Here is a 25743-nt window from a genome sequence, read left to right on the forward strand (position 1 = left end):
ATGTATATGTGATTTAATTATTCAATTCATGCATTTATTTCTATGGTTATATATGTTTTTGATTTAGAATGATTTGTGAAATCATGTGAGCATTTTAAAATGTTTTACCAACAATATTTGTGGAATTGGTTTTCATTCCTGGAATAGGAATGGTATCATGGATCCGGATTTTCTACCTGGTTTTATCGATTGTTATACTTTTGACATTGGCTTTTGTGGAAATGATGTTTATTTTCGTGATGTGAATGCTTGTCCCTGGATAAGGACCATGTGATGTGATTTATACGATTGTATTATTGCTACATTTACATGTTGGTTTTGGATGGTGACGACGGGCTAAGGCCCCGACTATCGCAGATAGTGGGTCCCCACGGGCCAGCCCTTTAGAGGTGGCGTGGTGGACTCGAGTGTTGATTTGTCCGGATCGGTGGGAGCGTAGAGCCCCGATTGGATGATACATCGGATCCCGGAGTCACCACACGGGACCGGTGGGCCAACGCTCGAGGTTATGAAGACCTTGGCGGCTCCCAACCCTAGTCGCGACGCGGCTAAGTGGGGAGAGTTTTTCCAGTCGTGGAATTGAGAATGGATTTTTTTATATTACTTGTTATTTTTGGGTTTAGTGATGAGGGCGAGCCCACTGTCAGCTCTTAGGAGGCGTCTCTCACAACAATTTGGATTTTCTTAGAAAATTGATTTGATATTGATTTGTGATGAATTTATGTTTCAAAAGTTCTTTAAAAAATGTATTTTTGCTAGAATTCCGGTATTTTTGGAAAAGTTGGAAAAATTATTTGAGAAGTTGGTATTTATATATTTTTATATATCATCGTATTTGAATATTTGAAATTATTAAGCCACTACTGACCAATCGAATGTCTGTCAGAATCTAGCAGGGAGCAAGACCCTAGATTGCACTGCTCAAGTTTAGAGCTAGTCGGGGTTAAGTCCAAGACTCGCAGTGGGTCCCATACTTTTTCTTTTATATTTGTTGGTATCGTGATCTCAGTAGCGGTTGTACCCACAAATTTGAGTTATTATATTTGTTGTATTTCTGTATTTGAATCCTGCAGTTGGTGTAAAGTTGTAAATTGTAATTTGTAAGTCTGATTTGGTTTCTGAGAGGTGTCAGGTTTCCAGTTAAAAAGGAATTTTTAACTGATGGGTGCCACATTTACCTCGGTAGAAGGGGTGGGTGTGACAATGTATGCACGAACAAATATCCATAAAACCGACTGCTAAGTGGTCTATTGGTATTTGGATTTCCATTAGAATTCTTCACAAATGGTGAGAGTTCGAATCACAGTAAGAGTATATTTCTGGATGTGCGATTGTGTGAGCAGTGATTGTGTACTGATAGTTCTAATACTCATGTGTGTACGGGCTCTACCTTCACTTGCTCTGCCGAAATTTGTGATGCCCTCGTCTTTCATAACCGCTTAGCCGCTTCTCTTTGCGGAATATATATATATATATATCCACAAAACCCCCTCAACGAATAGTGGAATTTCAAGGGGTTCAAAGACAAATTACCAAGGAAGGACTATTTTGCAATGATATGAATGTTAAGGGGTTAAATGCAAAATACGAAATATATCCTCCCAAATCAAACCTTCGTCTTCGTTCACTTCTCTTTCTCTCTCTCTCTCTCGCTCTCTGTTCGGCCGCCGTCGATGGCCGCCTCCGGCGCCGCCAAGACCTTCATGCAGTCTCTGAAGCGGTTCTTCAAGAAGCCATGGGAGATCACTGGTCCCTGCGCTGGTCCTGAGTACCGCGATGCTATACCGATGGCACTCGAGTACCGCCGTTTCTGCCCCGCCACCGCGCCGGTGAAAGCCATAATCCCCACATCTGACCCTGAGACTGTCTATGATATCAAGTATTATACTCGTGATCGACGCCGTGATCGTCCCCCTGTTCGAAGGACCGTGCTCCGTAAAGCTGATGTGGAGAAGATGATGGCCGAGAAGACTTTCGATCTTGGGGATTTCCCTAGGGTTTATTTGACCGCCAAGGTGGAGGAGGATGAAAATGCCTGCGGTGGTGGTTACCAGAAATAGGTGAGATTTTGTTCCTTTTTTTTTGATAAATTTATATTAGGGTTTTGGATTTTGAGAGCACGAGGTATAGGAATTGAATCGAAAAAGTCATCACTTTTATGTGAATTTTCCACTCTCTGGCTTCAGTCATTGGAATTTGATCAATTTTTGTGTTTTATCTTGTTAACAATGTACTTGATTGATCATACTTTCTGATAGTTGAATTCTTTTGATCTAGGGAAACAGATACAAATTTTTGAGACTTGTTTTGCTTGCTTGTATTGGGTTTTTTCTTTGGTTCTTGTTTCTGTCTTAGATAAAGGAAGTTTATAGCACCAGTGGTCTGTAGTTACTGGCGTTTAGTCAATGCTCTACACACACATATATTGATGACTTTTAGGATGTGATTTTGGGATTGTGAGCACCAATGTTCTTTAGGAATGCTTTCTGATGCCTCCTATTGTCATATGGATCTTGAACTATAATTGTCCTGCCTTCCATGGGACTGGTGGGCAGAAGAATGGTGATTTTGAAACTAAGATGTAAAAAAATTTAATTTTGTTTTTGGCATTATTAGTCATGAACTTTTTCATAGATTAGATTTAGAGCAGTGCCTATCGAAATTTGATTTGTAGTGTCAATAGCAGATGTTGTTGGCTAAAGTTTGATACTGTTAGAGCAAATGGACTGGTTCAGAATCTTAATTTTACTTTCTACTCTTGTTTAAATTAGTGTAAGATTTATTATTTTTCAATGAAGATTTATCACAAATGATTTACATATTGGAAGAGTTTTATCTATTGTTATTTTGTGGTTCAGACTTGACCTCGGTGCTTATTTAGCTGTTGGTTCTATTGGGGAAGGAATAGACTTGTTCTCAACTTTAGTTCCTTAATATTTAACAAGTTATTTGTTATATTTTACAAAGAGGTTTTGGAGAGGGGGTGGTTCTTTCCTATCTCTCATGTCATGTTGATACTTTATGCATGCTGTCTCTCCAGTCAATTATCGTACATTGGAGACAGACTTGGTATGATGCTGATGCTTCAGATGCAGAATTATTTTCAGCAATGATGATTACAGTGTCATCTACTTCTAGGTTGTATTGATACCACTGCTTTTTTTTTTAAAAGTCAAAATGCTAGACAATCCACCAGTCTGGTATTCTTGTTACTTAGATTGCCCAAGCACAGGTAGCATCTACTATGATAGAACATGCTATCAGAAAATAAGAGAGAGTTATACATTTAGATATTTATTTGTTGCTTCCATTCATATTTCTGGAGCTGTCCAAAATACTTAATATCAAGGTGTGTGAGTTTTTCCTCAAGAACGAGTTGGGCTGCTGGTTGTTTATCCATTGTTTTATTGATTAGGAAAAAAAAACAAAGATACAGGAGGATGCTATCAGACCATTGTTTCATAGCCCTAGGAGCTTAAAAATCTCTCACTTTGAGGTGTTCATAAAGTACTTCCCCAATTTTCTTTACTTTTAGTTAAGTATGGACAAAATCTTTACAAACGTTAATTTAACCAAAAATTTTATTGATGGTGGACTATGGAAGTTTCAAATAAATATTTTGGAGCGCTGTAATAAGTAGCTTTTCTTTGGTAGAGTAGTGTAGGTTTTAGACTCTTGAATGGTTTGAGGTTATCTTTCGGTCAATATCTCTTAAAAACATATCGCACCTATCAGAATCGTCTTAATTATTTGTTGAAAGATTTCTCTTGTTATATACTGTAGTCTTAGTTGCTAACTTAGCCAGAGCTACAAATCCGGCCTTGAGTATCACAAAAGCTGAACTTTGGTTGGATTTACATGAAACTTGCAGTTAAATTTATCTCTGCTAAAGTATCTCACACATGTCTATCTCTTTAATATTGCAAGTTGACTAGTCACTATCAAAGGAGGTAAACCCTAGTGTCACAGCTCAAGACAGTCTATCTGCTTTTGTTCATACTGATTTTCATTTATCTTGCTGTTATAACAATCCTGATTCAAATTCATCCTTATTTTATTTTGTTGTCACCAGGCCATGGAACTCCTCGGCTTCACTACTTTAAGGAAGCGCAATGTTTTTCCATGTACTCTTGTTTTTCGTATATGAGACATTACTTCTATTTGACTCAAGTCGTATGACAATAAGCTTATCGAATTCGTATTGTTCATCCTGGCAACTGATTCAACTATTTTAATCATTGGATTTTCTGATTGGAATTCCAATCTCTCTCAATTCTGATTGTCAATGTGATCCCTTATTACTCACAGGTATTTAATCTTGTAATTTTAATTGACAGACAGTAAAAAAAAATGACACTGCAGTAGAGCTTGCAATGTTTTTTTCATGTTTCATGCTCAATAAACTAAATAATGAATGCTTTATAAAGACAGATATATACATCATGGACCATGTCTCAGAGCAATAAGCAAACTTTATTTTGTTCTTTCTTTCTTTCTTTCATTTCACTCTCTTTTAAGATTGATATATAAATGCATGTGATAATTAAAAAAACAGGAACAGTTATTTAATATCACTGAAATCAACACTGTGGTACTCGTTAAAGCATTTAGGATGCTTAAATTCATCTGCGAGTAATTATACCCCTGACCACTTAAAACCTACCCCTCTTTGTGTTTGGGACCATGCTCATGCCCCCATCTTCTTTTTCTCAGTTTTTGTCACTAAGCCTGTTCTCCCTGTCATTGCTACCCTTCTTCTTCTTCTTCTTTCCTAGGGTTTTGGTTTAACCCTAATTCCACCTCTTCATCACCATACTTATTACTCTTTAATTTATATATCCAAACATATAAATATTCACTTTAATTAACAATCTCTAAGTACTATATATATAATACAAATGAAAGTATTATGTACAAATGATACCATTTATGTACTATATAGAGAGTAACCTAACTAAAAACAAGTACAAAAAAATAATAAGAGGTCATGTGTTGGTGAGGTGGGCATGCAAAAGAGTTGGAGAAATAATTAGGGTTTCAGCAAATTTTTGATGTTTGTGCATTCAAGGAGATGGATAAACTCATGATCAACTTTTGTTTTTCTATTTGAAGTGTGCTCAGATTCAACTTGTTTGGAAATTTGTCTGCAGAAAAAAAAAAAAAGGTGGGGCAAAGATAGTTGATCAGTGGTCCTCCTTGTATTGGTCCCTAAATAACATTTCCAGGGTTTTATTTTTTTTTCTTTTTTTTCTTTTTAGGGTTTTAAACTATCAAATGTTGTATATGAGTTTCTCATTTTTCTTATGCACTTTGTGAAATAACTGATCATAATGCTTGTATGTATTATATATTGAGAAGAGTTTTTATAGTTTCTATAAATACAATCTTTAACAACACTAGATATCATGAGATGGAATGAATTCTTTGCGCATTTGTCAAGTTTATGGTGAGGATGAAGTTATTACTGTCGGTAAAACTCAGTCTGAGATATTGTTCACTGATCGGCATTAAGAATTGTTTTAATGCTTTTATTCGTGTCATTTTCGACCATCCACCATGACATGTGCATCTAGCTAGCTAGATTCTTTCTGTAAGTTGGTGAGAAGCTTACCGATGTTTTTAACTCTTAAGTCAATGTATACTAAGAATATCATGACCGAAAAAAAAGAAAGAAAATGACGGCAATGTCCATACAATAGCAAAATCTACACCACATGTTCGGAAATGCGCATGCCTTTTCCTCTTTCAGGGTTTCCAACAGATCAAGAAGAGAAGAAGAAGAGGAAGAAGAAGCTTTCCTCTCTCAAAAAATATACTTCAATTCATGTGTATATTAAATGAGTTTGTTTCGGTCACTGCTTACAAAGATCGGAATTAATCTCAAGTAAGTATATATATTGAACTTAGTCTTTTTTATTTTCTGTTCAAGAAAAATTATATATTTCAAGGATCAAATCTGCAAGTTTGATTTTCTTTGATTCGATAAATAGTATACATATAATTACTTGATCAGCTTTGAATGAAGCCAGTTACTGAAATCATCGATAGAATTGTTAGAGTAGATGATGAGTCTCATAAAATGATGAGAAATTCAAGAGAAAAACAAGAACACAATCTCATGAACAAGGACAACAACAAAGTTTTCACAACTGGTTCGAGATCATGGTCTTCACTCAAAGATCCAAGAATTGTTCGAGTTTCCCGTTTGTTCGGAGGCAAAGATCGGCACAGCAAAGTCAGCACAGTGAGAGGATTGAGAGACCGAAGAGTCCGCCTTTCGGTCTCGACAGCAATTCAACTCTATGATCTTCAAGATAGACTTGGCCTTAGCCAACCAAGCAAAGTTGTTGATTGGTTGATCAATGCTGCTCAACATGAAATTGATAAACTCCCTCCTCTCCAAATGATCCCTCCTCCATCAACCTTCATTCATTTCCCCAAAGATCATCCCTCAATCAAAAATAAAGATCATCATCAACAAACCGAAGAACATTGCACAATCGGTGATGAAGTTAAGGCGGCGGATCAAGTCAAAAACCAAAGTGTTCCCAATATTAATCATTCTTTATCAAGCTTGCTTCATAATGCAATCCCATACTCTTCTTTTTATCATTATGATCCATCAATAGCTCAAGATGAAGAAGAAGCTCTTAGAAACTCTCTTTTATCTTCACCATACACAACAATGCCTTCTTCATTGCTTCCATCTTACAATTCCATCTCTCACTTCCAAATGGATAACTCTTCTTCAGATGTTGTTTTACCATCTTCTCTGTCTGACATCTCTACTGTCAGATACTTCCATTGACACCGATATATAATCTTCGGTCATCGGTATTGTCTTATGCTTGCAAATAAGTGTTTTGTTACAAGATTGCTACATAAAATATCTCCTTAAGCTGCTTGTTTGATTTTATATATGTACATTGTGGGATTGTGTTTTTCTTTTTCTTTTTTTTTTTCTGAAGTTTGCAATGACATTATTTCTTTGGATGAAGATAAAATAGAGAGTTTATAAGATGAAGTTTGGATGTTGTATATATATATATATATATGTTCTCCATGAAACCATATGGCAATGGAACAGTATGTGTTTTGTCTCATGTCTCTTATGTATGCATCTTAAGTTGGTGTATGATAATATTGATATGTGAATATTGTTAGAATAGTTAAATAGAGAGAAAGAGATGGATGATTTGATGAAGAAGTTGGAGATTGGCACTGTGCAGTGGAGAGAGTGGTAAGTGTTTTTGATGGTTTATTGTGGTCCTAAAGTTATGATGATGAAGATTAAAAAGAAGGGAAAAAAATAATAGGAATTAGATGAATATATATATATATATATAAGAGAGAGTATAGTACTGTATTGATCTTTTGAGAAACAGTTGTGTGGTCATCTTTCAAGCTATTTAATGGACCACTCTTTCATTTGCCCATCTTCATGTCTCGTTTCAATCTTCTTCTCTTCTCTCAATAATCTTCCAAAGTTTATCCATGTTTATTAATTATATATGTATGTAGAGAGATAAAATGGATGAGAGAGACAGAGAGAGATGAGTATAGAGAAATATAACAACAGTAATCATTTATCTGTACTCTCTCCCAAAATGGATAGATATGTTTTCTACGTATTCCAATTTTTTATACCGCTACTATTTATAAATTTTTTGTTATTGTGCTAATATGATGAAGACTGTTGAATTTTCATCCAATGATTAAGGATGGACGTTCATAGATTTTGAATCTACGCACGTATCCTCTCTATATATATAGATTTTAATTAGATTAAAAACATTGTTAATAATAAAAAGGGATCATGTTCTCATTTTGACTGCATGAGAAAATAATACATAAGTTGCACTGATCATCAAATTTCTATATATGTTTTAAACACGTTGCATTTTCCTTGTAAGTTATTTGGATTTGAAAATAAATATTATGATAGTTTTGCATTCAGTTGTATATTTTATAAATCCTGTTTAAAAGTTGAGTGTTAAGTTGAGAGAATTTGAATAATAATAATTATTATTATTATAATTATAATTATAATACCAAATATAGCTAAAATAAAATCAAGATATATATTTAATTATTTGCATCTATTTTGGATATATTACATGAAATCATGAATTAAGATATTTGATACTTCCAAATACATTGATGAATATAATTAAACAAACATATATACACGAAACTTACCTTTGTATATATACATGGCTACTTTCCACTGTTTTTGCATAAACTTATCAAATGCTTAATCTGAAGAAAGAAATGTGCATTATGACTTAATCTGGAGAAAGAAATTAGTTTAAAAATTTTAATTTGCTTAACTGAAGACTAAGAAATATATGTATATATATATATATATATACTAAACATAATCTCCAGACATTCACAGAATATCTTTAGATGAGAAAAAATTAGAGAAAGAAAAGGCCAAAGAGAAATTGATACATAATACTGTAGATAAAAAAAAAATAATAACCAAAGCCTTATATGAGTGACTAGATAAAGAGAAAGGATATATAGTTGTGATGAGCGATTAAATAACTTTTTGTGGGAGCGAGGCTCAACGCTCGACCCCTAGTCCTTTTCCAAAAAAAGAACGCCCTCACGATAAGATTCAATCTCGAATTGACTCAAAGGCCGTTGGTGATTAAATGATTCACATTCCATCACCCATTTGTTATTGTGCATCAATTTTTTTTATTTTTTTCAATTATTCATAAAAATTACTGTTCATATGAAAGCCGTTGTAAAAGAACGGTGATCTGGGAACATTAGTAGATAATAAATCTACAAACATTTGTAGACTACCGTTCCTCTTTTTTATATATATATATATATATACTCTGATTTGGATCCGAATCCATATGGGATAGGGCTGTAAACGAGTCGAGCCGAGCTTTGCCTTGTTCAAGCTTGACTCATTACTATTTAATCGAGCTTGAACTCGAGCTGAGCTTTCTTCGAGCTTCATTTTTTATGTTCAAGCTTGGCTCGTTACTATTTTAACCGAGCTCGAGCTCTAATCGAGCTTCATGTTCGAGCTCAACTTGTTAAGAAAATTCGAAGTTTAGACTTAGCTAGCTAACTTGATTAAGGCTTGACTATTTTTTTTATATTTTATTTTTTTATTTAGTAAACTTATTTAATGAATCATTATCAAGTGTGACTCAACTCGATTTGAGTTTGATTATATTAATAATTGTTACAAATAAAATTGTAAATTATACTATAAACGAGCTTTTAATTATACAATAAACGAGTTCTTCACAAGATTTAATGAGCCGAGTTTGGTGGTGTTTAAGTTTGGCTCGTTTATCTTATGAGCTCATTTAACTTAATGAACTAGTTGACCTGAGTTTTTAATGAGCTTAGCCTTTGAATAGTAGTTTATAGCCCTATATGTGTAACTCAAATTGACAACAATGACATAGGCACATATACACCTTAATATACATATACATATACATATATAATGTAATATATATATATAAACGAGCTCACAATCGAGCTTATAAACGAGCTTGTTCATGAGCTTGGTCACGAGCTGTGTTCGCGAGCCAAAACGAGCCGAGCTTTTGGCTGCTTAAGTTTGGCTCGTTTATTAATCGAGCTTGAAAATGATGTTCAAGCTTGGCTCGTTTACAATATGAGCTGAACACGAACGAGCCTTTATCGAGCCAAACACCGAGCTACTCACGAACGGCTCGGCTCAAATACACCCCTAGGAACGTCCGCTAGTGATTTCCGGATCCGGATCTGTTCTTGCGAATCGGATCCTCTTGATCGCGAATTTCGGATTCGGATCTTTATACAGGATCCGACCCGAAAAAGGGTTCTGGGGTTTAGGTTTTAGCTGCGTGCTCTCTCTCTCTCTCTCTCTCTCTCTCTCTCTCTCTCGCGATCGAATTCGAGGGTTTCGATTGAATGATGGAAGGGGAGAAATGGAAAGCAGAGGAAGCAATAGCGGGGAATCGAAGAGCTTTGGAAGCTCTGAGGGAGCTCGTCATCTACCCTTTTCGCTATGCCCGCGAGTCCCAGAAGCTTGGCCTCAAGGTCAAAGCTTTTCCTTGATCCTTTTTTTTTTTTTTTTAAATTTATTGGTGTTTGATTTTGTATTCTGGATGGAAATTTTCAGTGGCCGCGAGGGTTGCTTCTTTATGGCCCGCCTGGAACTGGAAAGGTGTGATTTTTCGATCCTTGTTGTTTTCTTTCAGCTTGCTTTGATTTTTCTGTGGAGTATTAATTGCTTGCAGCTTTTTTTTTAAGCTTAAATACATTGATTTCTTTTATTGATCTAGTTAATATTCATGAATTATGATCATACTTTTGACCAACTAGGTTGTTCTAATGCAAGATCATACATCTTTGCTCTTAAAATGCATAATTTTTATTATTTAATAAAAATAATTATGGAGGGAAAAAAGGATTATCTTCTCTAAAATCAGTTCATTACCAGAAGTATAAAGGTGGTGAGTTCTTGTTTTGCTTCAAGATTAGGTGCCATTTTTGGAAATAATGTTTTAATTTTTATTAAAGATTTTCTTACAAGCCAAATCCAAATATGTGACTTGCAGACAAGCCTGGTACATGCTGTAGTTCGAGAAAGTGGTGCCCATATTACTATGATCAGGTACTGAATTAGAACAATATTGGAATTTGATGTGTTTTGAATTGATAATGGTCACTGATGAGTATATTTTGATGGTTTTTGACTGGCTTTTGTTTGTATTGGTGGTTGTAGTCCGTATTCTGTTCATAGAGCACATGCTGGAGAAAGCGAGAAGGTTTTACGTGAAGCATTTTCTGAAGCGTATTCACATGCGTCATCAGGGAGGCCTTCTGTTATATTTATTGATGAACTTGATGCCATTTGCCCTCGCCGAGATAATAGGTATGAGTGAGAGTTCCTTTTAAATGTTAATGTGATGATTGCTTTGTTATGGCATGGATTTTAGCTGTCGTCAAGTTTTTGATTTCGATACCTTCACCTAGAAAAGAACAAGAATCTCGCATAGTTGGTCAGCTCTTAACACTGATGGATGGAAGCAAGTCTTTATTGAAGCCTCTACCACACATTGTTGTTGTAGCCTCAACTAACAGGTATACTAGCTGTGGAGGTATACATTAAACTAGTACCCTGCATCATTGTCTTTTTGTCAATACCAGTGAATTTTCTCTTGTTTGGTTTCATATAAATTGGAAATTGCTATCTACTTATGTTTGCTCAGGGTGGATAGTGTGGATCCGGCATTACGAAGGCCAGGTCGCTTTGACTCAGAAGTTGAAGTTGCAGTTCCTACTGCTGAGGAACGTTTACAAATTATTCAGGTGGATTTGAAATTAATCTGTCCTCGTTAGTATCCTTTGTTCTCTGAAAGCATTTTATCAATCAGTTTTTGTTGCTAAGAAAGCTTTCATGGCATGACTTGATGTAAACTTTGTTGTACTAGTCACTAAGGTATTAAAGAGAGAACCTTGTTGGTAGTTAGGTTATGGCATGAGCTGAAAATGCTCGCATAATCATGTCATGCCCATGATTTGTTCTAATCGTATGAATTTATTGCTTTCAGCTCTATGCAAAAAATCTACCCTTGGATCATAATGTTGATTTAGAAGTTATTGCTGCATCGTGCAATGGATATGTTGGTGCGGATTTAAAAGCCTTATGCCGTGAAGCTGCTAGATTTGCACAACGAAGGGGCTCAAATGCTGGGATGGGAGAAAATGGAATTTTGTTGACAATGGAGGATTGGGATTTCGCAAGATCTGAGGTTGGTGCAAGTATAACAAGAGGTGCTTCTAAAGAAGTTTCAAAGGTATCATGGGATGATATCGGAGGACTAAAAAGTTTAAAGGTCAGCTTTGTTTTTGCATCCTTTAGTTTACACAATAATTATCCTTTTCCTTGTAAGTTTAATTTCACTATTGTAAACAGAAAAAACTCCAGCAGGCTGTTGAGTGGCCTATAAAACATGCTGATGCATTTGCAAGATTAGGGATATCACCAGTGCGTGGTATTCTCTTACATGGACCTCCAGGTTGCTCAAAGACTACCCTTGCCAAGGCCGCAGCTCATGCTGCTCAGGCATCTTTCTTTTCCCTAAGGTATGCTCTTCATGTGATTGAACATGTTACCATCTTGAATCGATCCAACTCTATTGTTAAGGATCTTTGACTTCACCTTTTTGATACAAAATTCAAACAGTTGTTTTGGTGGGTCTTTGTGCTGATTCAATTAGGGAATGCATGTATGCAAAATGAGTGTCTGTTGTGTTACAGTATTAATGAATTTCTGAATTCCAAATTTATATTTAGCATGCAAGGTTTTCCAGATGATGCTCAAAAGGAAATAATCAATGTTATGGGTGCGCATTTGCTTTCTACAGAACTCCAAAGCTATGATGATCACTTGAACCACATTATCGTTTTGTATTATAGACATTTTTTTTTTTTTTCTTGCCATGTGTTAAAGTCATTGTGAGCCTTGCAGTGGAGCGGAATTGTACTCAAAGTATGTTGGGGAAGGAGAAGCCTTGCTACGTAGAACATTCCAAAAAGCACGTCTGGCAGCACCAAGTATCATATTCTTCGACGAGGCTGATGCAATTGCTCCGAAACGGTAATAAGCCCAATCTTGCACCAGACTTTTAATTACTCAGATTGACACTAATCTCATGGTTGCTTCAACATGTTGATGTTTATTAGCGGTGGCCATGGTGGAAATTCAAGCGGCAATGTCACTGTTGGAGAGAGACTTTTGTCAACATTATTGACCGAGATGGATGGTTTAGAGTTAGCAACAGTAAACTCTTGTTCTACTCTATTTAAGTTCTCAACAAGAAAGATTACTATTCCCTACAAATCTTGCTCAAGGCATGACTTGTGGAACATTTGCAGGGCATTATTGTCTTAGCTGCTACAAATCGGCCTCATGCAATTGATGCTGCGCTGATGCGGCCTGGTCGCTTTGATTTGGTATGTTTTCCGACAGCGCCCGAGTGTTCATTTATCTTCCCAAATGAATCCATGGTTTGGTCTAGTGCTTATATGTCAAATATAGTGAGGAATTTCTTTTCTGAACTTCCTCTTGTCCTTGCACATATATGTGAATGAGATTTCGAGTTGTTGTGAGGATCTATCTTATGATCTTAATTTGTTTTGGTAATACATCAGGTGTTATATGTGCCTCCACCAGATGTAGAAAGCCGATATGAGATACTACAGATTCACACACAGCAAATGAAGTTGTGTGCCGACGTAGACCTTAAAAGGGTTGCAGAATGCACTGATCTCTTCACCGGAGCTGATCTCGAGGGTTTATGCAGGGAAGCAGGCATGGTAGCTTTAAGGGAAGACCTTTCAGCTGATTCTGTTTCTGATCGTCATTTTCTCGCTGCTAGGTCTTCACTCCGGCCATCGCTCACCAGGTCCATAGTCGATGAATATGCCTCCATTGAGTTCTGCCGCTGATACAAATATACATATCGGCAATGTGCTATTTATAAGGTTTAAATTGTCTGGCTATCCCAATGAATGGGTTACAAGGTCATGTTCGTGGATTAGAGGCTGTAATTTTTGCCTGAAACGTTGAGCATCAAAAATCATTTTAGTGCTTGCTTGGAGAAACATTTCTTGCTGATACTATAAGAACAAAAAAATAGGAGAGAATGATGGCAAGGTAAGTTAAAGATGTAGAAGGTTTGTGCTGGATCAATGGCTTAATCATTGTTAATCAAAATAATGTTAACCAAATTATCCCCGGTCCTTCAACTGAGGGTGTGGCTCAATTGCTCAATGAATTTACCTTAAAACATAAATAATAAAAATAAAACTACTAATTTGCTAATGACAACAAGATGAGTCTGGAAAAAAGCACATTGGCAGAACAAGTTCAAGCGTGTTCAGAACATGAAACAACTAATAATTAAGTGTGCAAGAAAAATATAAATGATACCAAAAATAAAATACTATCACAAACAAAACCTTGAGAGCTACAAGCCTTGAAATTAGAACCTCCACAAGAGTAGTCTGTCTCAAATAGAACAAGGAATTCAATTGAAGGTGCACTCAATATTTTATAGGAGCCAGGATATCTAGTTGGGCGCCAAGCTTCTCTTCTGCTGCCTTCTCGGCCTTGAGACGCAGCTTGGCGAGCTGCTTCCTCCTCTCATAGGTTACCTGTGCCCTTTGCTTCCTCTTCTCCTCCAACTCCTGTAATTTCGGGCAGTGAATGTGAGATCAGTAAATTTAACTCAAGAAATTCACTCTAGCATACGTAAACATAAGAGGGATCAACTTAAATTAGAGAACATGCATCCATCTCAAAAAACATTTAAATGAATGATCATTTGTCTTATTTGCAACTGACAAGTAACTGGATTAGCAGCATGCTAAGTAGCATATCTCTAATAAAAACACTCACAGGAAAGGTGTATAAGCATATAGACCTAGACTCGCTACAATGCACAATTTTCAGCAGCTTAGTATTTTGACCAGTTCTTAGTTCCTAACTATCTTCTTTCCAAAAAATCAAAATGATAAAAGATTCCATAATAGTATTGTTATGCATTATATAATTTCACCCAGGGTTGAAAAATAATAGTGTCCAAGTAGTAGATTTGGAAGCAATTTGTATTAAGCGCATAGATCAGATAATCTAGTCCACTAAATTTCAATAATGGTTCTTAAATACTCCCTCCGTTCTTTTTTATCTGTCGTGGTTAACCGAATCTCACTTACCAAAGAATTTAGTTATTTCACAAACTTTTATAAAAAATTTGTTATTTTTCCAAAATTACCCCTAATTTATATTTTCATATTTCTCTCTCATATTTAATTCCAACAAGAGAATTGAATAGAGTGTTAAAGGTAATTTTGGAAAAAAAAATAATAATAAATGTTTCTTGATGCTTGAAAATGACAGGTAAAAAAGAACATGGATTTGTGACAGATAAAAAGGAACGGAGGGAGTAGATGAAAGTAACTTCCTTACGGGAGGATAATACCAGGTCCACATTACACATCAAGAAACAAATGTACAAGGAAATAGACATGTTTGGCATGCTAATGTGAAGAATTTGCTTAAATTTGACCATTTAGAATAGTACATCCCATGTAAAATTATTAAGTGGCCCTTCAAATGATAAAGAAGAAAAGATATACCACTGACATGATTATCAAATAACTCGTCATGATGGAACCAGAATTGCCATTTGCCAGTCATAACACAAAAACATTTGCATGTAAGAGTGACTAAACAATAAATTTTCAAATTGACTTATCAAACTATTGTACTAATTATTGTCATGCTAGTCATCCTCCAAGAGAGACCAAACAATTATTCACTATCTCAATCCAAAATTTATATACAATTCTAAAAAATTAAAGAAAAAGAAACAGCAGATACAACAATTTTATGAACAACAAAACTAAATGGCCACTATAAAAGCTATAACACCAGACCAAGCATTTAACCGTTGAAAACAGCCATGAAAATTCAAATAAGTGATAATAGAAATTAACAGGGAGTTATATGAGAGCAAGAATTACCTTGATGGTATCATAGTGGTTCCATCCAACCTCCTTTGACAGTCGTCCAAGGAGACAATACTTGTGTCCAGGTTGAAGCCTCAAGACCCTATAATCATATTATCAAAGTCTCCATCAAAAGTAATCATTTAAAAAAAAAAATTAGTACTTCAACCTCAGTAAACAATTCATCACAAATCCAAACTCACTTGAGAGCATCAGGGATGACCATTCGCTTCATCTTGTCATACGGAGGAGGCACACCTTCATATGCCTTCAGCCTTGCCAAAGCTGCTGCTCCCCTCTTTGTTTTGTGCGGGATCATCCTGCAAATATCAATCAACATAACAATCAATCCAGACCCAAAAACCAAAAAAATTAGAATCAATAACAGAGAACAAAGATATTCATCCGACTCAAAGAATGAAACTAATGACAGAAGGCATAATGAAGCACATTCAGTCCATCAACACCATCAACATCATCATCTAAAGCCTTAAAACACACACTGTGCTGATATATATCATCAAATAACACAATTTTATGGAAAGAAGAATTCCTGAAAATAAGTTCGCAAAAACTACAAATAAGGCCTGAGTTCCTAATCATCCTCATGATCACGCATACATAACAAAAAGCCTGAGTTCCTAATCATCCTCATGATCACGCATACATAACAAAAAGCCTGAGTTCCTAATCATCCTCATGATCACGCATACATAACAAAAAGCCTAAGAATGCAATCAAATCAAACAAATAGCAATAGTATTAAAAATTTTAAAAAGAAAGAACAGCAATCACAAAGAAGATCAGCGAAACAGCATCACCAAAAAAGAGAAAAAGAGATGATACCCTCGAATGGTACGCCAGAGGATCTTGGCCGGGGATCGATAGTGGATGGGACCATGCGAGGGCTTGGTGTTCATCCGTTTACGGAGAAAACGAAGGAACTTCATCTTCTGGCGGACAAGGCCTCCAGACATGCAGATCTCCTCGCAACGCACCACCACGATGCGCTGCCCATTGAGCAGCTCCTTGGCAAGGATGGACGCCAGGCGCCCAAGCATATGCTGCCGTGCATCAACCACCACGCGCCGCGCGCAGATCCCAGAGCCAGACACCATCTCTCTCACACTCTCCTTCACTCGCTCGCCGCCGCTGCCACTGCCGCCGCCGCCGCCGGAGAGATGAGCAACCGAGAGCTCGCTAGGGTTTTATCATGTTTTTATAGTGCTCCTCTGCTGAAGAATCCGGGTTATCGGATTCGGGTTTCGACCCGTTATGGGTCTGGGCTGGATTTTTTATGGGCTTTCTTCAAAGACTGTGGGCCTTTGGTTTATGTTCAAGCCCGCCCATTTGTGCACGTATCAAAAATATATACTCATAAAAAACAATATAAAACCATTATATAAAACACATATTTGCAAAGTTTAGCTGATTTTTCACTCTAAAGTAATTTTATCTTTGTTTAATCTCTGTATATAATATTTTAGGTGTTTAAAGTGTTCCTAAAATTAGACCATCCAAACCATTATAGAAAGCTTTAGAAAAAAAAGAAAGAAATGTTCTCATAAATCAAACCAGAACATATGAAGCTGAGTTCAGTCAAAACTCTTACAATATAGTGAGCAAATAACATACTCGATAATCTTTCGATCGTTATCAACAATGTTTCTTGTTGCTTCAAACAACAAACTACGTGATACGAAACAAGGTAACAGTTTTAAGTAAATAGAGAGTTTCGAAAGGTGTTCAAAGTAGAAGCCAGTTTATGCGAAGTAGACAGGCCAGTTGAAGTAGTACGAGTCCCGTATAGCCTTATCCATCTTGTTCCACTGAAAAAAATACGAAAACCAAATGGGAATAGATGTTAATGGCATTATCATAAGATGAAAGGTTGTCTTTCAAGTGTCGGAAATCACACAGTTACAGAAGGATGTATTATTGTCTTCAATCAATATTTTCAGAAAAGAGCAATTTCATGTAAATTTCTAAATGAGTGACTATATGAAGATTTCGAATCTGTGTTCCTGTGCTGCAAATCAGGCCAAGAACAGCAAGAATTAATGTGAAAAAAAGAAATTAAAAAACTGACCTGAAACTCATATGGTTTGTTCTTCTCCATAGCTTTCTTCCAGTGATAGTGCTCAAACAACATTGCCTTATCATGCCAGCTGCAGAATTTTGTTTCAAAAAAAAAAAGAAGTTTAAACCCAAAGTTTATCTGAGGAAAAGAATTATCTTCAAGAGCAAAAAAATTCAAATATTTGCTTAACATTGTGTGTCAATATAGACTGATGCTATCATTTAGTTTAGAGCAGCATGTGTTTGTCTTCCTAATTAAACCCAAAGTTTATCTGAAACTAACCTCTGAGATAAGCAAACCAATTCAAGTCTTCATGCAACCTACAGGCACTAGCTATAAATTATATAATTTGGCATTAAATTGGTAAATTAAAGTAAAAGAAATATGGGATAATCCAAAAGTTCAAGCGATCTCACAGTCCTTAATTTTCTATACTATCATTTAGTTTGCAGAAAGCTACTTCATAGACTACCACAAGGCTTGTTAGAAAAGAAGTAAAACCTCGACAATAATTCCAGAATGCAAGTGATATTACTATATTATTTTGCAAATGACAAGCATGTAAATCTTCATCAACTGCCATTTGGTTTGTCTGAAATAAAACAGAACCACAACAAAAGAACATGTGTATCCATAAATACTGTTGAAATATATTGCACATTCCTTATTTTGCTCTCATTTGTCAACACTAACACGATATCACAGATAGTTTCACTAGCTCCTTAGTTGATGGTTGCAGGCATGTTCAAAATTACCCTTCGCGTTACTGGCTGAAAAAGGGTAATAAAGAGCTCATTTGCTATCATTGACTTGGCAACTAAAGTTGGTAGTAGAACTATAACGTAACACCAGTTCATTTTGAATGTAAATCTTCATCAGAAACAACAAGGTATATTCTCATGCAAATATGGTTGGAACTTGAAAGATATATCATTCCAATATTTTGTTTTCATTTCGTAGCACTAACACAGCATCACATGATCTAGAGTTTTACTGGCTAGTGAGTTTAAAATCACAGTTATATTCCAGATTACCCCTCGACCTGACAGAGTGAAACTCTATGTCTCTGTTTTAAAGTGGCATGAGAAACAAGATCAAGGACGGCATTGTCGAAAGAACATAAATTTTGAACTTGTGACAATAAGAACCTCAAGAGCAAACTAGTAAGAATGAACTTAGTCCTTCATTTGCGCGAAATTCCTTGCATCTCAATGGTATAAGAAATAACAAACAAAGAATGGATATGAAGACATTACAACTACAAAACACTCAACACTAATGTGGTTTCCCAAACCCTCAAAACCTTCATAGTCATATATAACTCCTGTACTTTACATACTCCCCAATTTAAATTCTCACATAACACTTAGAAAAGGCATGCTATGCATACAAATCCTAATCCTTCATTCCTTACATCCAAAAAAATTTATAACATTACAGCAGTATATAAATCCTACAATTTTTTGAGAACTTGCAAATAGATTGTTATCAAAAAGCCATCTTTCATTTGCTTATCCATATAAAATCCTTCAACAAACCAAACAAAAACAAAACAAAACAAATTCACATCTTGCTTTGAGTTTCTCTACTTCCCCTAAATCCAAACACAATCTACAGAAATTCCAGTAAACAAACAAAGTAAAGGAGTGAACTTTAAAGGTATATAACCATGAAAAACCAAAATAAAATCATGAAAAAACAAAGAAAAACAAAGAACAAAAAGAGAAAGAGAGATACTTGAACTGGTTGGAGAGTTGCCACAAGTAGGGATTGTTCCAAGTTAATGCGGAGAAAGCAAAGGAACCGATCCAAATGTTCCAAAACCTATCCGGATCCGTGTGCGGAACCCCTGGATCCCCTCTGTATGGATTCCCGAAGTACTTCTCCATCCTCTTCTCCTCCTTTTCTCTCTCTCTCTCGCACTCGCTCTACCTCGCCTTCTCTTCTATACTACGAGCTCTCATCTATCTATCCATCTATCTAGTTCTATCGAATGCATCAAGATTGGGGCAGAAGATCGGACGGTCAAGATCAACTAGGAGTTTTGTATTTGTCTAAAAGAAAAACATGAGAAAAAGTTAATATAGCCCAATTATATATATATATATATTAAAATAAAAAATAGATAAACCGCTTTCAATTGTGATGATATATATATCATCGCAAATTAGTTTATTTTCTAAATACAAATAATTTGTAATATTTTATTTTACATTAAATAATAAGTTATAATTATTTTAGATATCAAACTGTCCTCTTTTAAATAAAAAATAATTAAAATAATATAAAATAAACAAAGTTAAGTGTGTCTTAAGGGCTGTTTTTTATTAAATATTTTAACTTACTTTATATGATATCACAAATTACAAATACATATATAATATTTTTCAAAAAAAAAAAATCTCTTATTCAAGCAACCAAGAGAAAGTAGTTTTTCTCTGTTAAATTCTATTGTTCTTTCATTCATCTGAGCACAAGAGTTTTTGCAAACAATTTTAGATCACTAACTTCAATAACTTCATTCATTTCTCAGAAATCAGCAAACATTTGGACATAAATTCCAAATTTAAACAATTTGTATACAAATTTATTCACTAGTAGTTATATTTTCTATTGAAGGAAAGAAGAAAATAAAAAACTAGTGCATGAATGAGTGCAATCACTTGGCAAATAATTGTCTTCTTCTTCTGCTTAATTTTGCATGCAATCCAGCAGCAGCATTAGTTTCACCACACACAACCTCATCAATGAGTTCCTTGAATATCGATCTTTCGATCTCTAAGACCAAACTCGGCATTTCTGTTCCAAAGTTCTCCCATCCTTGTTCATGTTGAAGCACATGTTCGCCGGATATCAAGTTGTTGTTTTCCTCACCATTGACATCCTTTGAGCTCTCAGACTGCAGTTCATCAATCTCTGCACAAACTTCTTTGAGTAACCGATGTCCGGTAGGAAGATTCCTTGCAAATTTTCTGGTTCTGATGAATAAGGTGGAAAGAGGATCATGATTTGTTAATTCTAGTTTCTGGACTAGTACTTCATTTACCACATCGAAAACAAGCTTTCGGTGAAGCTTCTCTGGGCTAGACTTTGGCTTGAGATTGGTTTCAGGGACAGGTTTGAGTTGAGAGAGCAAGCCTGATTTTGTTTGTTCGAGGACAGTGAATAAGTCAGGGTTTATCGGGTGGCCGGAAGGGTGAAGTTGAATGGACATTGGAGCTGTTAATCTGGATGTTAGATCTTTCATTAGAAGGCCTGAGGCCAGGAGGATCTCCGATACGTATCGGTGGTCGGGATTCTGAGTTTCACACAATGAGGCAATGTGATCAGCAGTTTGAGTTTCGGCATCAGTTGAGCTTAGCTGACACAGCTTCTGAACCAATATCTCAATGTTTGCAAGCTTCTTGCGATCAACTTCAGAAATCGAATTCTCTGAGCCAACGTCATCTAAACAAACAAGTACCATAATAAGCGCCTGAATACGATCAAAATTCTACAAGTTATTCCTATGATTGTTTTAGATTTAAATATACTCACCTTTAAATTCATTTGAAATCCTTTTCACCGGCAATTCGTCCTGGTAAAATGAGGCATCTAGGACACTCACAGGACTTGGTTGTTCAGGAACAACAGTTAAGACAACTTCATTCAGATTAACCTGTGATTTCTGATGAGATAGAAAACAAGAGAAATGAAACAGAAAAATTAGAAAATTAAGTCTGGTATTCTGATATACTGACATTGAATTGATGATATGGAATGCAGTATGGTCACCTTTTCCAATGAAGAACTCTCGCGATCTTGCATTTCTTCGGAAATAGCAGCACTTGTTACATCAATATTGTCTACCTCTGATGCCAAGCTAATATTATTATCTGATTGTACAGAAATATCATCACCTTGATGCCTGAGATTTCTTGTTGTTTCACTGCTTGCTTCACTCAATTGATCCTCATTTGGTGGCACTTGAACTGATTTTCGCCCGAGTCTACCTCTCGGCGAAACTGATTCTGATGGCTGCTTACTTACAGACTGTTTTCGATGCTTATTTGTTTCCGAAGAAGGAATAGGTGGACGATTTAATTTCTTCTCCGCATCGAGTTTTCTCTGCGGCAATCTCGGGCTCAACGAATTCGTAGTCTTAACTGAGTTTCCAGTGTTTGCTTTCGGTATCAATCTTGATGGATTTCTCTGCAAATTGCTATCTTCTACTCTGTTCGTGGCTCTAGTTCGGTCTCTTGTCGGCTTCTTTTTCACTGAAACTTCACTTGTGTTCAGCCTCTGAAGCTTCGGTAAGCCTTCCAAATGAATTACTGACGAGCCGGTAAGACCTGATTTCCTAACACTTTTGGCAGGCTTCATGATAACAATTGGAGACTCATAAGCTCTTGGACTAGCAACACTTTTCGGCAGTGAAGGAAATGAATGTGAAACCACTTGGTTTCGAATCATTGTTGATCTAACATTCTGAGCAACCTTCGTTCGAGTGGTTTCCCAGGATGATGGTGCTTCAGAGTTTTGTTCTTCGCCTTTTGATTTCTTCAACATCCCTTTGTCCTGCATTGCATCCAAAATCTGCTTAAGAGCTCTGAGATCTTTATTGGATTGTCTGAACTCAAGCTCTTTTAGTCTCCTTTCGATTTCACTGTAAACAGTTTCAGTTTGCTGCTTCACTGGAACTTCGCGATTTCCAAATCCTGATTTTTTTGGGGTGCAAACCTTCTCATCATGTTGCTTCCAAGGAGCAGTTTCCATCGGAAGCCTTGAATTCGCCATTGGTTTCATTACAGTATCACGATTTTTCGGTCTCGGTGTCAGAGGGTCCTTGACCGAACTCTTCAATGGCGTCAATGAGATGTTATTAGCACTCTCTTTACTTGGCAGTGCTTCCAATCCCATAAGCTTCGCGACAACATTCGAAGCCATAGAAGAAGATCTTTGATGGACACTAACAGAATCATAATCATTGAGTATTGAATTCAACTTCGAATGCAAATTAGAATTCCTCGCATTTCCTTGCCGGCTATCCAATGACAGCCTTGGAGCCTCTCTAAGTTTAGAGACAAACCTTCCATTGTCTCTGGAATCAAGAGACATCCGCGAAGCCTCTCGTCCATCATATGAAAATCTAGGAGTGTCTCTTGATTCCGACAAAATGGAAGCATCTTTTCGATCATATGACAATCTCGGTAGCTCACTAGTTTCTGGATAATTCCAAGGTGATTCTTTTAGCTTCACAAGAACTCTACGTGGATCATTGAGACCGGTAATAGGCCTCGGAGAGTCTCTAGGCTTCAAATTCAATCCATTGTTCTTCGATTCCTTCTTTGAAGAAGTTTTAACCGACAAACTACTACTATCTCTATTAATGGAATCCTTCACAACTTCTCGGAAATCAAGGGACTGCCGGCGAGAGTGCACCGATGAATCCAACGGTGGACTTGGTGAAGAGATATCTTGTGCGATGAACCGGTCAAATGATGATGAAGGTTCTTGTGTTGATTTGTTACAATCCAAAGAAGAGAATGATGAAGAACAGGATGAAGATGAGAAGGAATTCCTGGATGATTCCATTGAAACCCTCCGGTTCTCGCTGAAACTCTTGCTTGAATTTTTCTCCTACATAAAGTGAAATCAAAGTAAATCATCAAAGTTTCTAAAAAAAAAAGAGTAAAAGTTCTTGTCAGAAATCTCAGGTAGAGAATTCACCAGAACAAGAACATCTGATCTATGATTAATATTGTTTGGATGTCCATGACCTGCAGAAAAAATAATCCTGATATCTTCAGAGAAAATTAACAAAGAAACATGAGCAAATATACAAGAATTAAACAATTTACTGATTGGAATTAACTGAATGGTTAGTGATACCCAATCACAAACTTTAGCAATATGACAACAAGAAGAAAACACTCTCCAAATTTAATTAATTCATCAGAATGACAAGGAATTGGTCAATTCTAAGGAAAAATAAAAAACACTACAATATAATCACAATTCAAACAACAAACTCCAAGAAATCAAAACTTAAAAACAATACCTTGTATCCTGATTCAATTCTATAATGAGAAAAGAAAGCCTTACCTGAAGGAAGCCTGTTATGAGTATGAGAACCATGGGATCTCCTTCCAGTGATAAGATGATGCCTGTCAAACATCTGAAGAATCCCAGTCATACAACCAATTTGCTTCTGCAACTCCTGGCTCTCATCAGCAAAAGAATGAAGAAACTTTGCTGACATGCTTGAAACCAAAAAGACAACAACAATAATAACAATAACAACAACAACAACAACAACAACACTGCAAAAGACTGCTTCAGCAGTTTCTCATGGAAACAACAAGATACAAGTGCATTAAACTCACACCTCCAATTTTAGCTGAGAAAGAAAATGGAAAACAAACCAAAGGACAAAGAACACAAGTAGAGTTTCACTCACACAAAACTTGTCAAATTAAAAAAGTGTTGGGAGAGATGGAGTGGAGTGGGACAGAGGTGCTTTGGGTGCATTGCTACAAAACCATGTGGGGGTGATTATTGAGAAAGAGGTGTGGTGTCAATGGCTGTCTGCATGGGAGCATGTGAAGGCTGTCAGGGGACAAAGAGGAGGGCCCTGCAACTCTCCATTCTCTCTTTTCTTTCCACTGTCATTTTCCATTCAATGCCAACTTCCTATGTATATATATATATTTTTATATTTATATTTATAATTATATTTATATTTATATTTATATTTATATTTGTACATAGTATGATTTGGGACATGTATATACATGGACAATACTATGTTTTGGAAAGAAAGGAAAGGTGGTCCAAAAGTTTTGATATGTTTTGGTGTTCAGTACAAAGAATGAAATGAATGATATAACTCTCTCATGAGTGATTCAGTTTTAGTACTGTGAAGGAAATAACATTTTTTTTTCTATTTTTTTTTTTTAATTTTAGTTTTAACTCTGATTAGTTGCTTCTTCTCACTTGCTTCCAAAGAAGGAGAATGTTCTCTCTCTGTGATCAAATATAAATATAATGGTTGTTTGTTTATTTATTTTTTTAATTTACTTCTTTTTTTAAAGGAAAATGATATGGTTCTCTTGGGATTTGATTCCACCTTCCATATGAATGCAAGATGGTCATTGCCTTTATTTTCTTTATATATATATATATATATATATATATGTATGCACCTCCAAACACCTTTTTGCCTTTCTAGAAAAATTTAAAAAAAAACAAAAACAAAAACAGTTATATATACATCACAAACTGAAAAAACTAGCTTATATATATATAAATATATATGTCCCATTCAATAGATCAATATAATATTAAAATAATAAAATCATTATATCATGTGTATATTCTCAAATGCATTAAACCTAGAACATATATGAGTCAAGAAAAATATAAGTTGATGGAGATGAAGTAAAGGTGATGGTGATAGATGAAAAAAAAAACAAAAATACATAAAAAAGGATGGCAAAACCACATGCATAAAGTAGGAGCAATCACATGGGTGGTTGCACTAGGACTCAAAGTAGGCAAATTCCAACAAAGCTCAGCTCAATCAAACCATTTTTACAACCAGATTGCCACATGCTTCTTCATTTTTCTAAGAAACTTCTCCCTACCAAAGCTTCATGTGGGGTTTCCTTTTTAATCAATCTAAGCTACCTTCACAAAAAAAACCCGGGCCCGGTATAATTAACCGATGATACAACAAAACACAACACAATAGATTTATCCGGCACATGAATTAAAGGACCGAGGCCCGAACCCAAACTCATACTAAGAATCAAACCAGAGGATGATTATAAGAAAAATATAGCAGAGCACATGAGGCATGTGGGGATTATTAAACATAGAGATGTGCCAACTTGAATCAAAAGAGTATGGTGTTAAGTTTGCAATCTTCAAACTTGATCCTTTCTATTTGTAGTTCTTGCTTTCCAAATGAAGCAAATGAAACATGTGGATTCAAGCTTTCAATAATGTTTCTTCACCATGAAACAAGGGATTGATCATGCTAAGCAATCAGTTAATGTAGCTTTATCTGCAAAATGAATTGAAAAGAAATGGTCAAGGACTTCACAAATCATAAACCAATCTGAACAATTTAATTGATG

The 25743-nt window shown here is 35.8% G+C and overlaps 6 protein-coding genes across 10 annotated transcripts; 3 read left to right on the forward strand and 3 right to left on the reverse strand.

The window, feature by feature from the left end:
• The first annotated feature begins 1622 nt into the window (after positions 1 to 1622).
• Positions 1623 to 4273, forward strand: LOC120276758. Its single transcript, XM_039283449.1, has 2 exons — positions 1623 to 2060; positions 4073 to 4273. Exon 1 carries the CDS (start codon positions 1674 to 1676, stop codon positions 2058 to 2060), a length of 387 nt encoding a protein of 128 aa, XP_039139383.1. The 5' UTR covers positions 1623 to 1673; the 3' UTR covers positions 4073 to 4273.
• Positions 4274 to 5712: 1439 nt separating this feature from the next.
• On the forward strand, positions 5713 to 7024 carry LOC120276756 (transcription factor TCP13-like). Of its 4 annotated transcripts, none has more exons than XM_039283444.1 (2): positions 5713 to 5884; positions 6049 to 7024. In XM_039283444.1, the coding sequence occupies exons 1-2, from the start codon at positions 5838 to 5840 to the stop codon at positions 6806 to 6808; spliced, it is 807 nt and encodes a 268-aa protein (XP_039139378.1). In that variant the 5' UTR covers positions 5713 to 5837; the 3' UTR covers positions 6809 to 7024. The 4 variants fall into 4 exon arrangements, with proteins under 4 accessions (XP_039139378.1, XP_039139379.1, XP_039139381.1 ...); XM_039283445.1 differs by having other exon boundaries at positions 6058 to 7024; XM_039283447.1 differs by having other exon boundaries at positions 5714 to 5884; positions 5991 to 7024.
• A 2863-nt stretch (positions 7025 to 9887) lies between these two features.
• On the forward strand, positions 9888 to 13719 carry LOC120276755 (cell division control protein 48 homolog B). 2 transcript variants are annotated; one of them, XM_039283441.1, is made up of 12 exons: positions 9888 to 10062; positions 10145 to 10189; positions 10584 to 10639; positions 10751 to 10900; positions 11002 to 11109; positions 11238 to 11337; positions 11580 to 11864; positions 11945 to 12114; positions 12500 to 12628; positions 12715 to 12811; positions 12907 to 12984; positions 13183 to 13719. In XM_039283441.1, exons 1-12 carry the CDS (start codon positions 9934 to 9936, stop codon positions 13477 to 13479), a joined length of 1644 nt encoding a protein of 547 aa, XP_039139375.1. In that variant the 5' UTR covers positions 9888 to 9933; the 3' UTR covers positions 13480 to 13719. The 2 variants fall into 2 exon arrangements, with proteins under 2 accessions (XP_039139375.1, XP_039139377.1); XM_039283443.1 differs by having other exon boundaries at positions 10028 to 10062; positions 11007 to 11109; positions 13183 to 13717.
• A 147-nt stretch (positions 13720 to 13866) lies between these two features.
• Positions 13867 to 16738, reverse strand: LOC120276757 (60S ribosomal protein L13a-4). Its single transcript, XM_039283448.1, has 4 exons — positions 16390 to 16738; positions 15747 to 15863; positions 15559 to 15646; positions 13867 to 14220 (listed from the first exon to the last, which is right to left on the reverse strand). The coding sequence occupies exons 1-4, from the start codon at positions 16659 to 16661 to the stop codon at positions 14077 to 14079; spliced, it is 621 nt and encodes a 206-aa protein (XP_039139382.1). The 5' UTR covers positions 16662 to 16738; the 3' UTR covers positions 13867 to 14076.
• Positions 16739 to 17087: 349 nt separating this feature from the next.
• LOC120276896 lies at positions 17088 to 19578 on the reverse strand. Its single transcript, XM_039283631.1, has 3 exons — positions 19361 to 19578; positions 17633 to 17711; positions 17088 to 17372 (listed from the first exon to the last, which is right to left on the reverse strand). The coding sequence occupies exons 1-3, from the start codon at positions 19510 to 19512 to the stop codon at positions 17307 to 17309; spliced, it is 297 nt and encodes a 98-aa protein (XP_039139565.1). The 5' UTR covers positions 19513 to 19578; the 3' UTR covers positions 17088 to 17306.
• Positions 19579 to 20102: 524 nt separating this feature from the next.
• LOC120277415 (protein LONGIFOLIA 1-like) lies at positions 20103 to 24178 on the reverse strand. Its single transcript, XM_039284260.1, has 5 exons — positions 23708 to 24178; positions 23333 to 23382; positions 21398 to 23242; positions 21161 to 21290; positions 20103 to 21070 (listed from the first exon to the last, which is right to left on the reverse strand). The coding sequence occupies exons 1-5, from the start codon at positions 23862 to 23864 to the stop codon at positions 20283 to 20285; spliced, it is 2970 nt and encodes a 989-aa protein (XP_039140194.1). The 5' UTR covers positions 23865 to 24178; the 3' UTR covers positions 20103 to 20282.
• Between the last annotated feature and the right edge of the window lie 1565 nt (positions 24179 to 25743).

This window comes from Dioscorea cayenensis, chromosome 15, assembly GCF_009730915.1.
Source record: "Dioscorea cayenensis subsp. rotundata cultivar TDr96_F1 chromosome 15, TDr96_F1_v2_PseudoChromosome.rev07_lg8_w22 25.fasta, whole genome shotgun sequence".
Taxonomy (NCBI): Eukaryota; Viridiplantae; Streptophyta; class Magnoliopsida; order Dioscoreales; family Dioscoreaceae; genus Dioscorea; species Dioscorea cayenensis.

What these genes read in the sequence shown, in the direction of transcription:
- LOC120276758 (XM_039283449.1), top strand. Translation starts at nt 1,674, where the DNA reads ATGGCCGCCTCCGGCGCCGCCAAGACCTTCATGCAGTCTCTGAAGCGG.
- LOC120276756 (XM_039283444.1), top strand. Translation starts at nt 5,838, where the DNA reads ATGAGTTTGTTTCGGTCACTGCTTACAAAGATCGGAATTAATCTCAA. An exon ending in AAGATCGGAATTAATCTCAA is followed by an intron (nt 5,885 to 6,048) that starts GTAAGTATATAT and finishes AATCATCGATAG; the next exon opens with AATTGTTAGAGTAGATGATG.
- LOC120276755 (XM_039283441.1), top strand. Translation starts at nt 9,934, where the DNA reads ATGATGGAAGGGGAGAAATGGAAAGCAGAGGAAGCAATAGCGGGGAAT. An exon ending in GCCCGCCTGGAACTGGAAAG is followed by an intron (nt 10,190 to 10,583) that starts GTGTGATTTTTC and finishes TGTGACTTGCAG; the next exon opens with ACAAGCCTGGTACATGCTGT. An exon ending in GGCCTGGTCGCTTTGATTTG is followed by an intron (nt 12,985 to 13,182) that starts GTATGTTTTCCG and finishes GTAATACATCAG; the next exon opens with GTGTTATATGTGCCTCCACC.
- LOC120276757 (XM_039283448.1), bottom strand. Translation starts at nt 16,661, where the DNA reads ATGGTGTCTGGCTCTGGGATCTGCGCGCGGCGCGTGGTGGTTGATGCA. An exon ending in CTCTGGCGTACCATTCGAGG is followed by an intron (nt 15,864 to 16,389) that starts GTATCATCTCTT and finishes TGATATTTGCAG; the next exon opens with GATGATCCCGCACAAAACAA. An exon ending in ACCACTATGATACCATCAAG is followed by an intron (nt 14,221 to 15,558) that starts GTAATTCTTGCT and finishes CCGAAATTACAG; the next exon opens with GAGTTGGAGGAGAAGAGGAA.
- LOC120276896 (XM_039283631.1), bottom strand. Translation starts at nt 19,512, where the DNA reads ATGGAGAAGTACTTCGGGAATCCATACAGAGGGGATCCAGGGGTTCCG. An exon ending in CAACTCTCCAACCAGTTCAA is followed by an intron (nt 17,712 to 19,360) that starts GTATCTCTCTTT and finishes AAAATTCTGCAG; the next exon opens with CTGGCATGATAAGGCAATGT. An exon ending in ACAAACCATATGAGTTTCAG is followed by an intron (nt 17,373 to 17,632) that starts GTCAGTTTTTTA and finishes TATTTTTTTCAG; the next exon opens with TGGAACAAGATGGATAAGGC.
- LOC120277415 (XM_039284260.1), bottom strand. Translation starts at nt 23,864, where the DNA reads ATGTCAGCAAAGTTTCTTCATTCTTTTGCTGATGAGAGCCAGGAGTTG. An exon ending in TCATAACAGGCTTCCTTCAG is followed by an intron (nt 23,383 to 23,707) that starts GTAAGGCTTTCT and finishes TTTTTTCTGCAG; the next exon opens with GTCATGGACATCCAAACAAT. An exon ending in GATCAGATGTTCTTGTTCTG is followed by an intron (nt 23,243 to 23,332) that starts GTGAATTCTCTA and finishes CACTTTATGTAG; the next exon opens with GAGAAAAATTCAAGCAAGAG.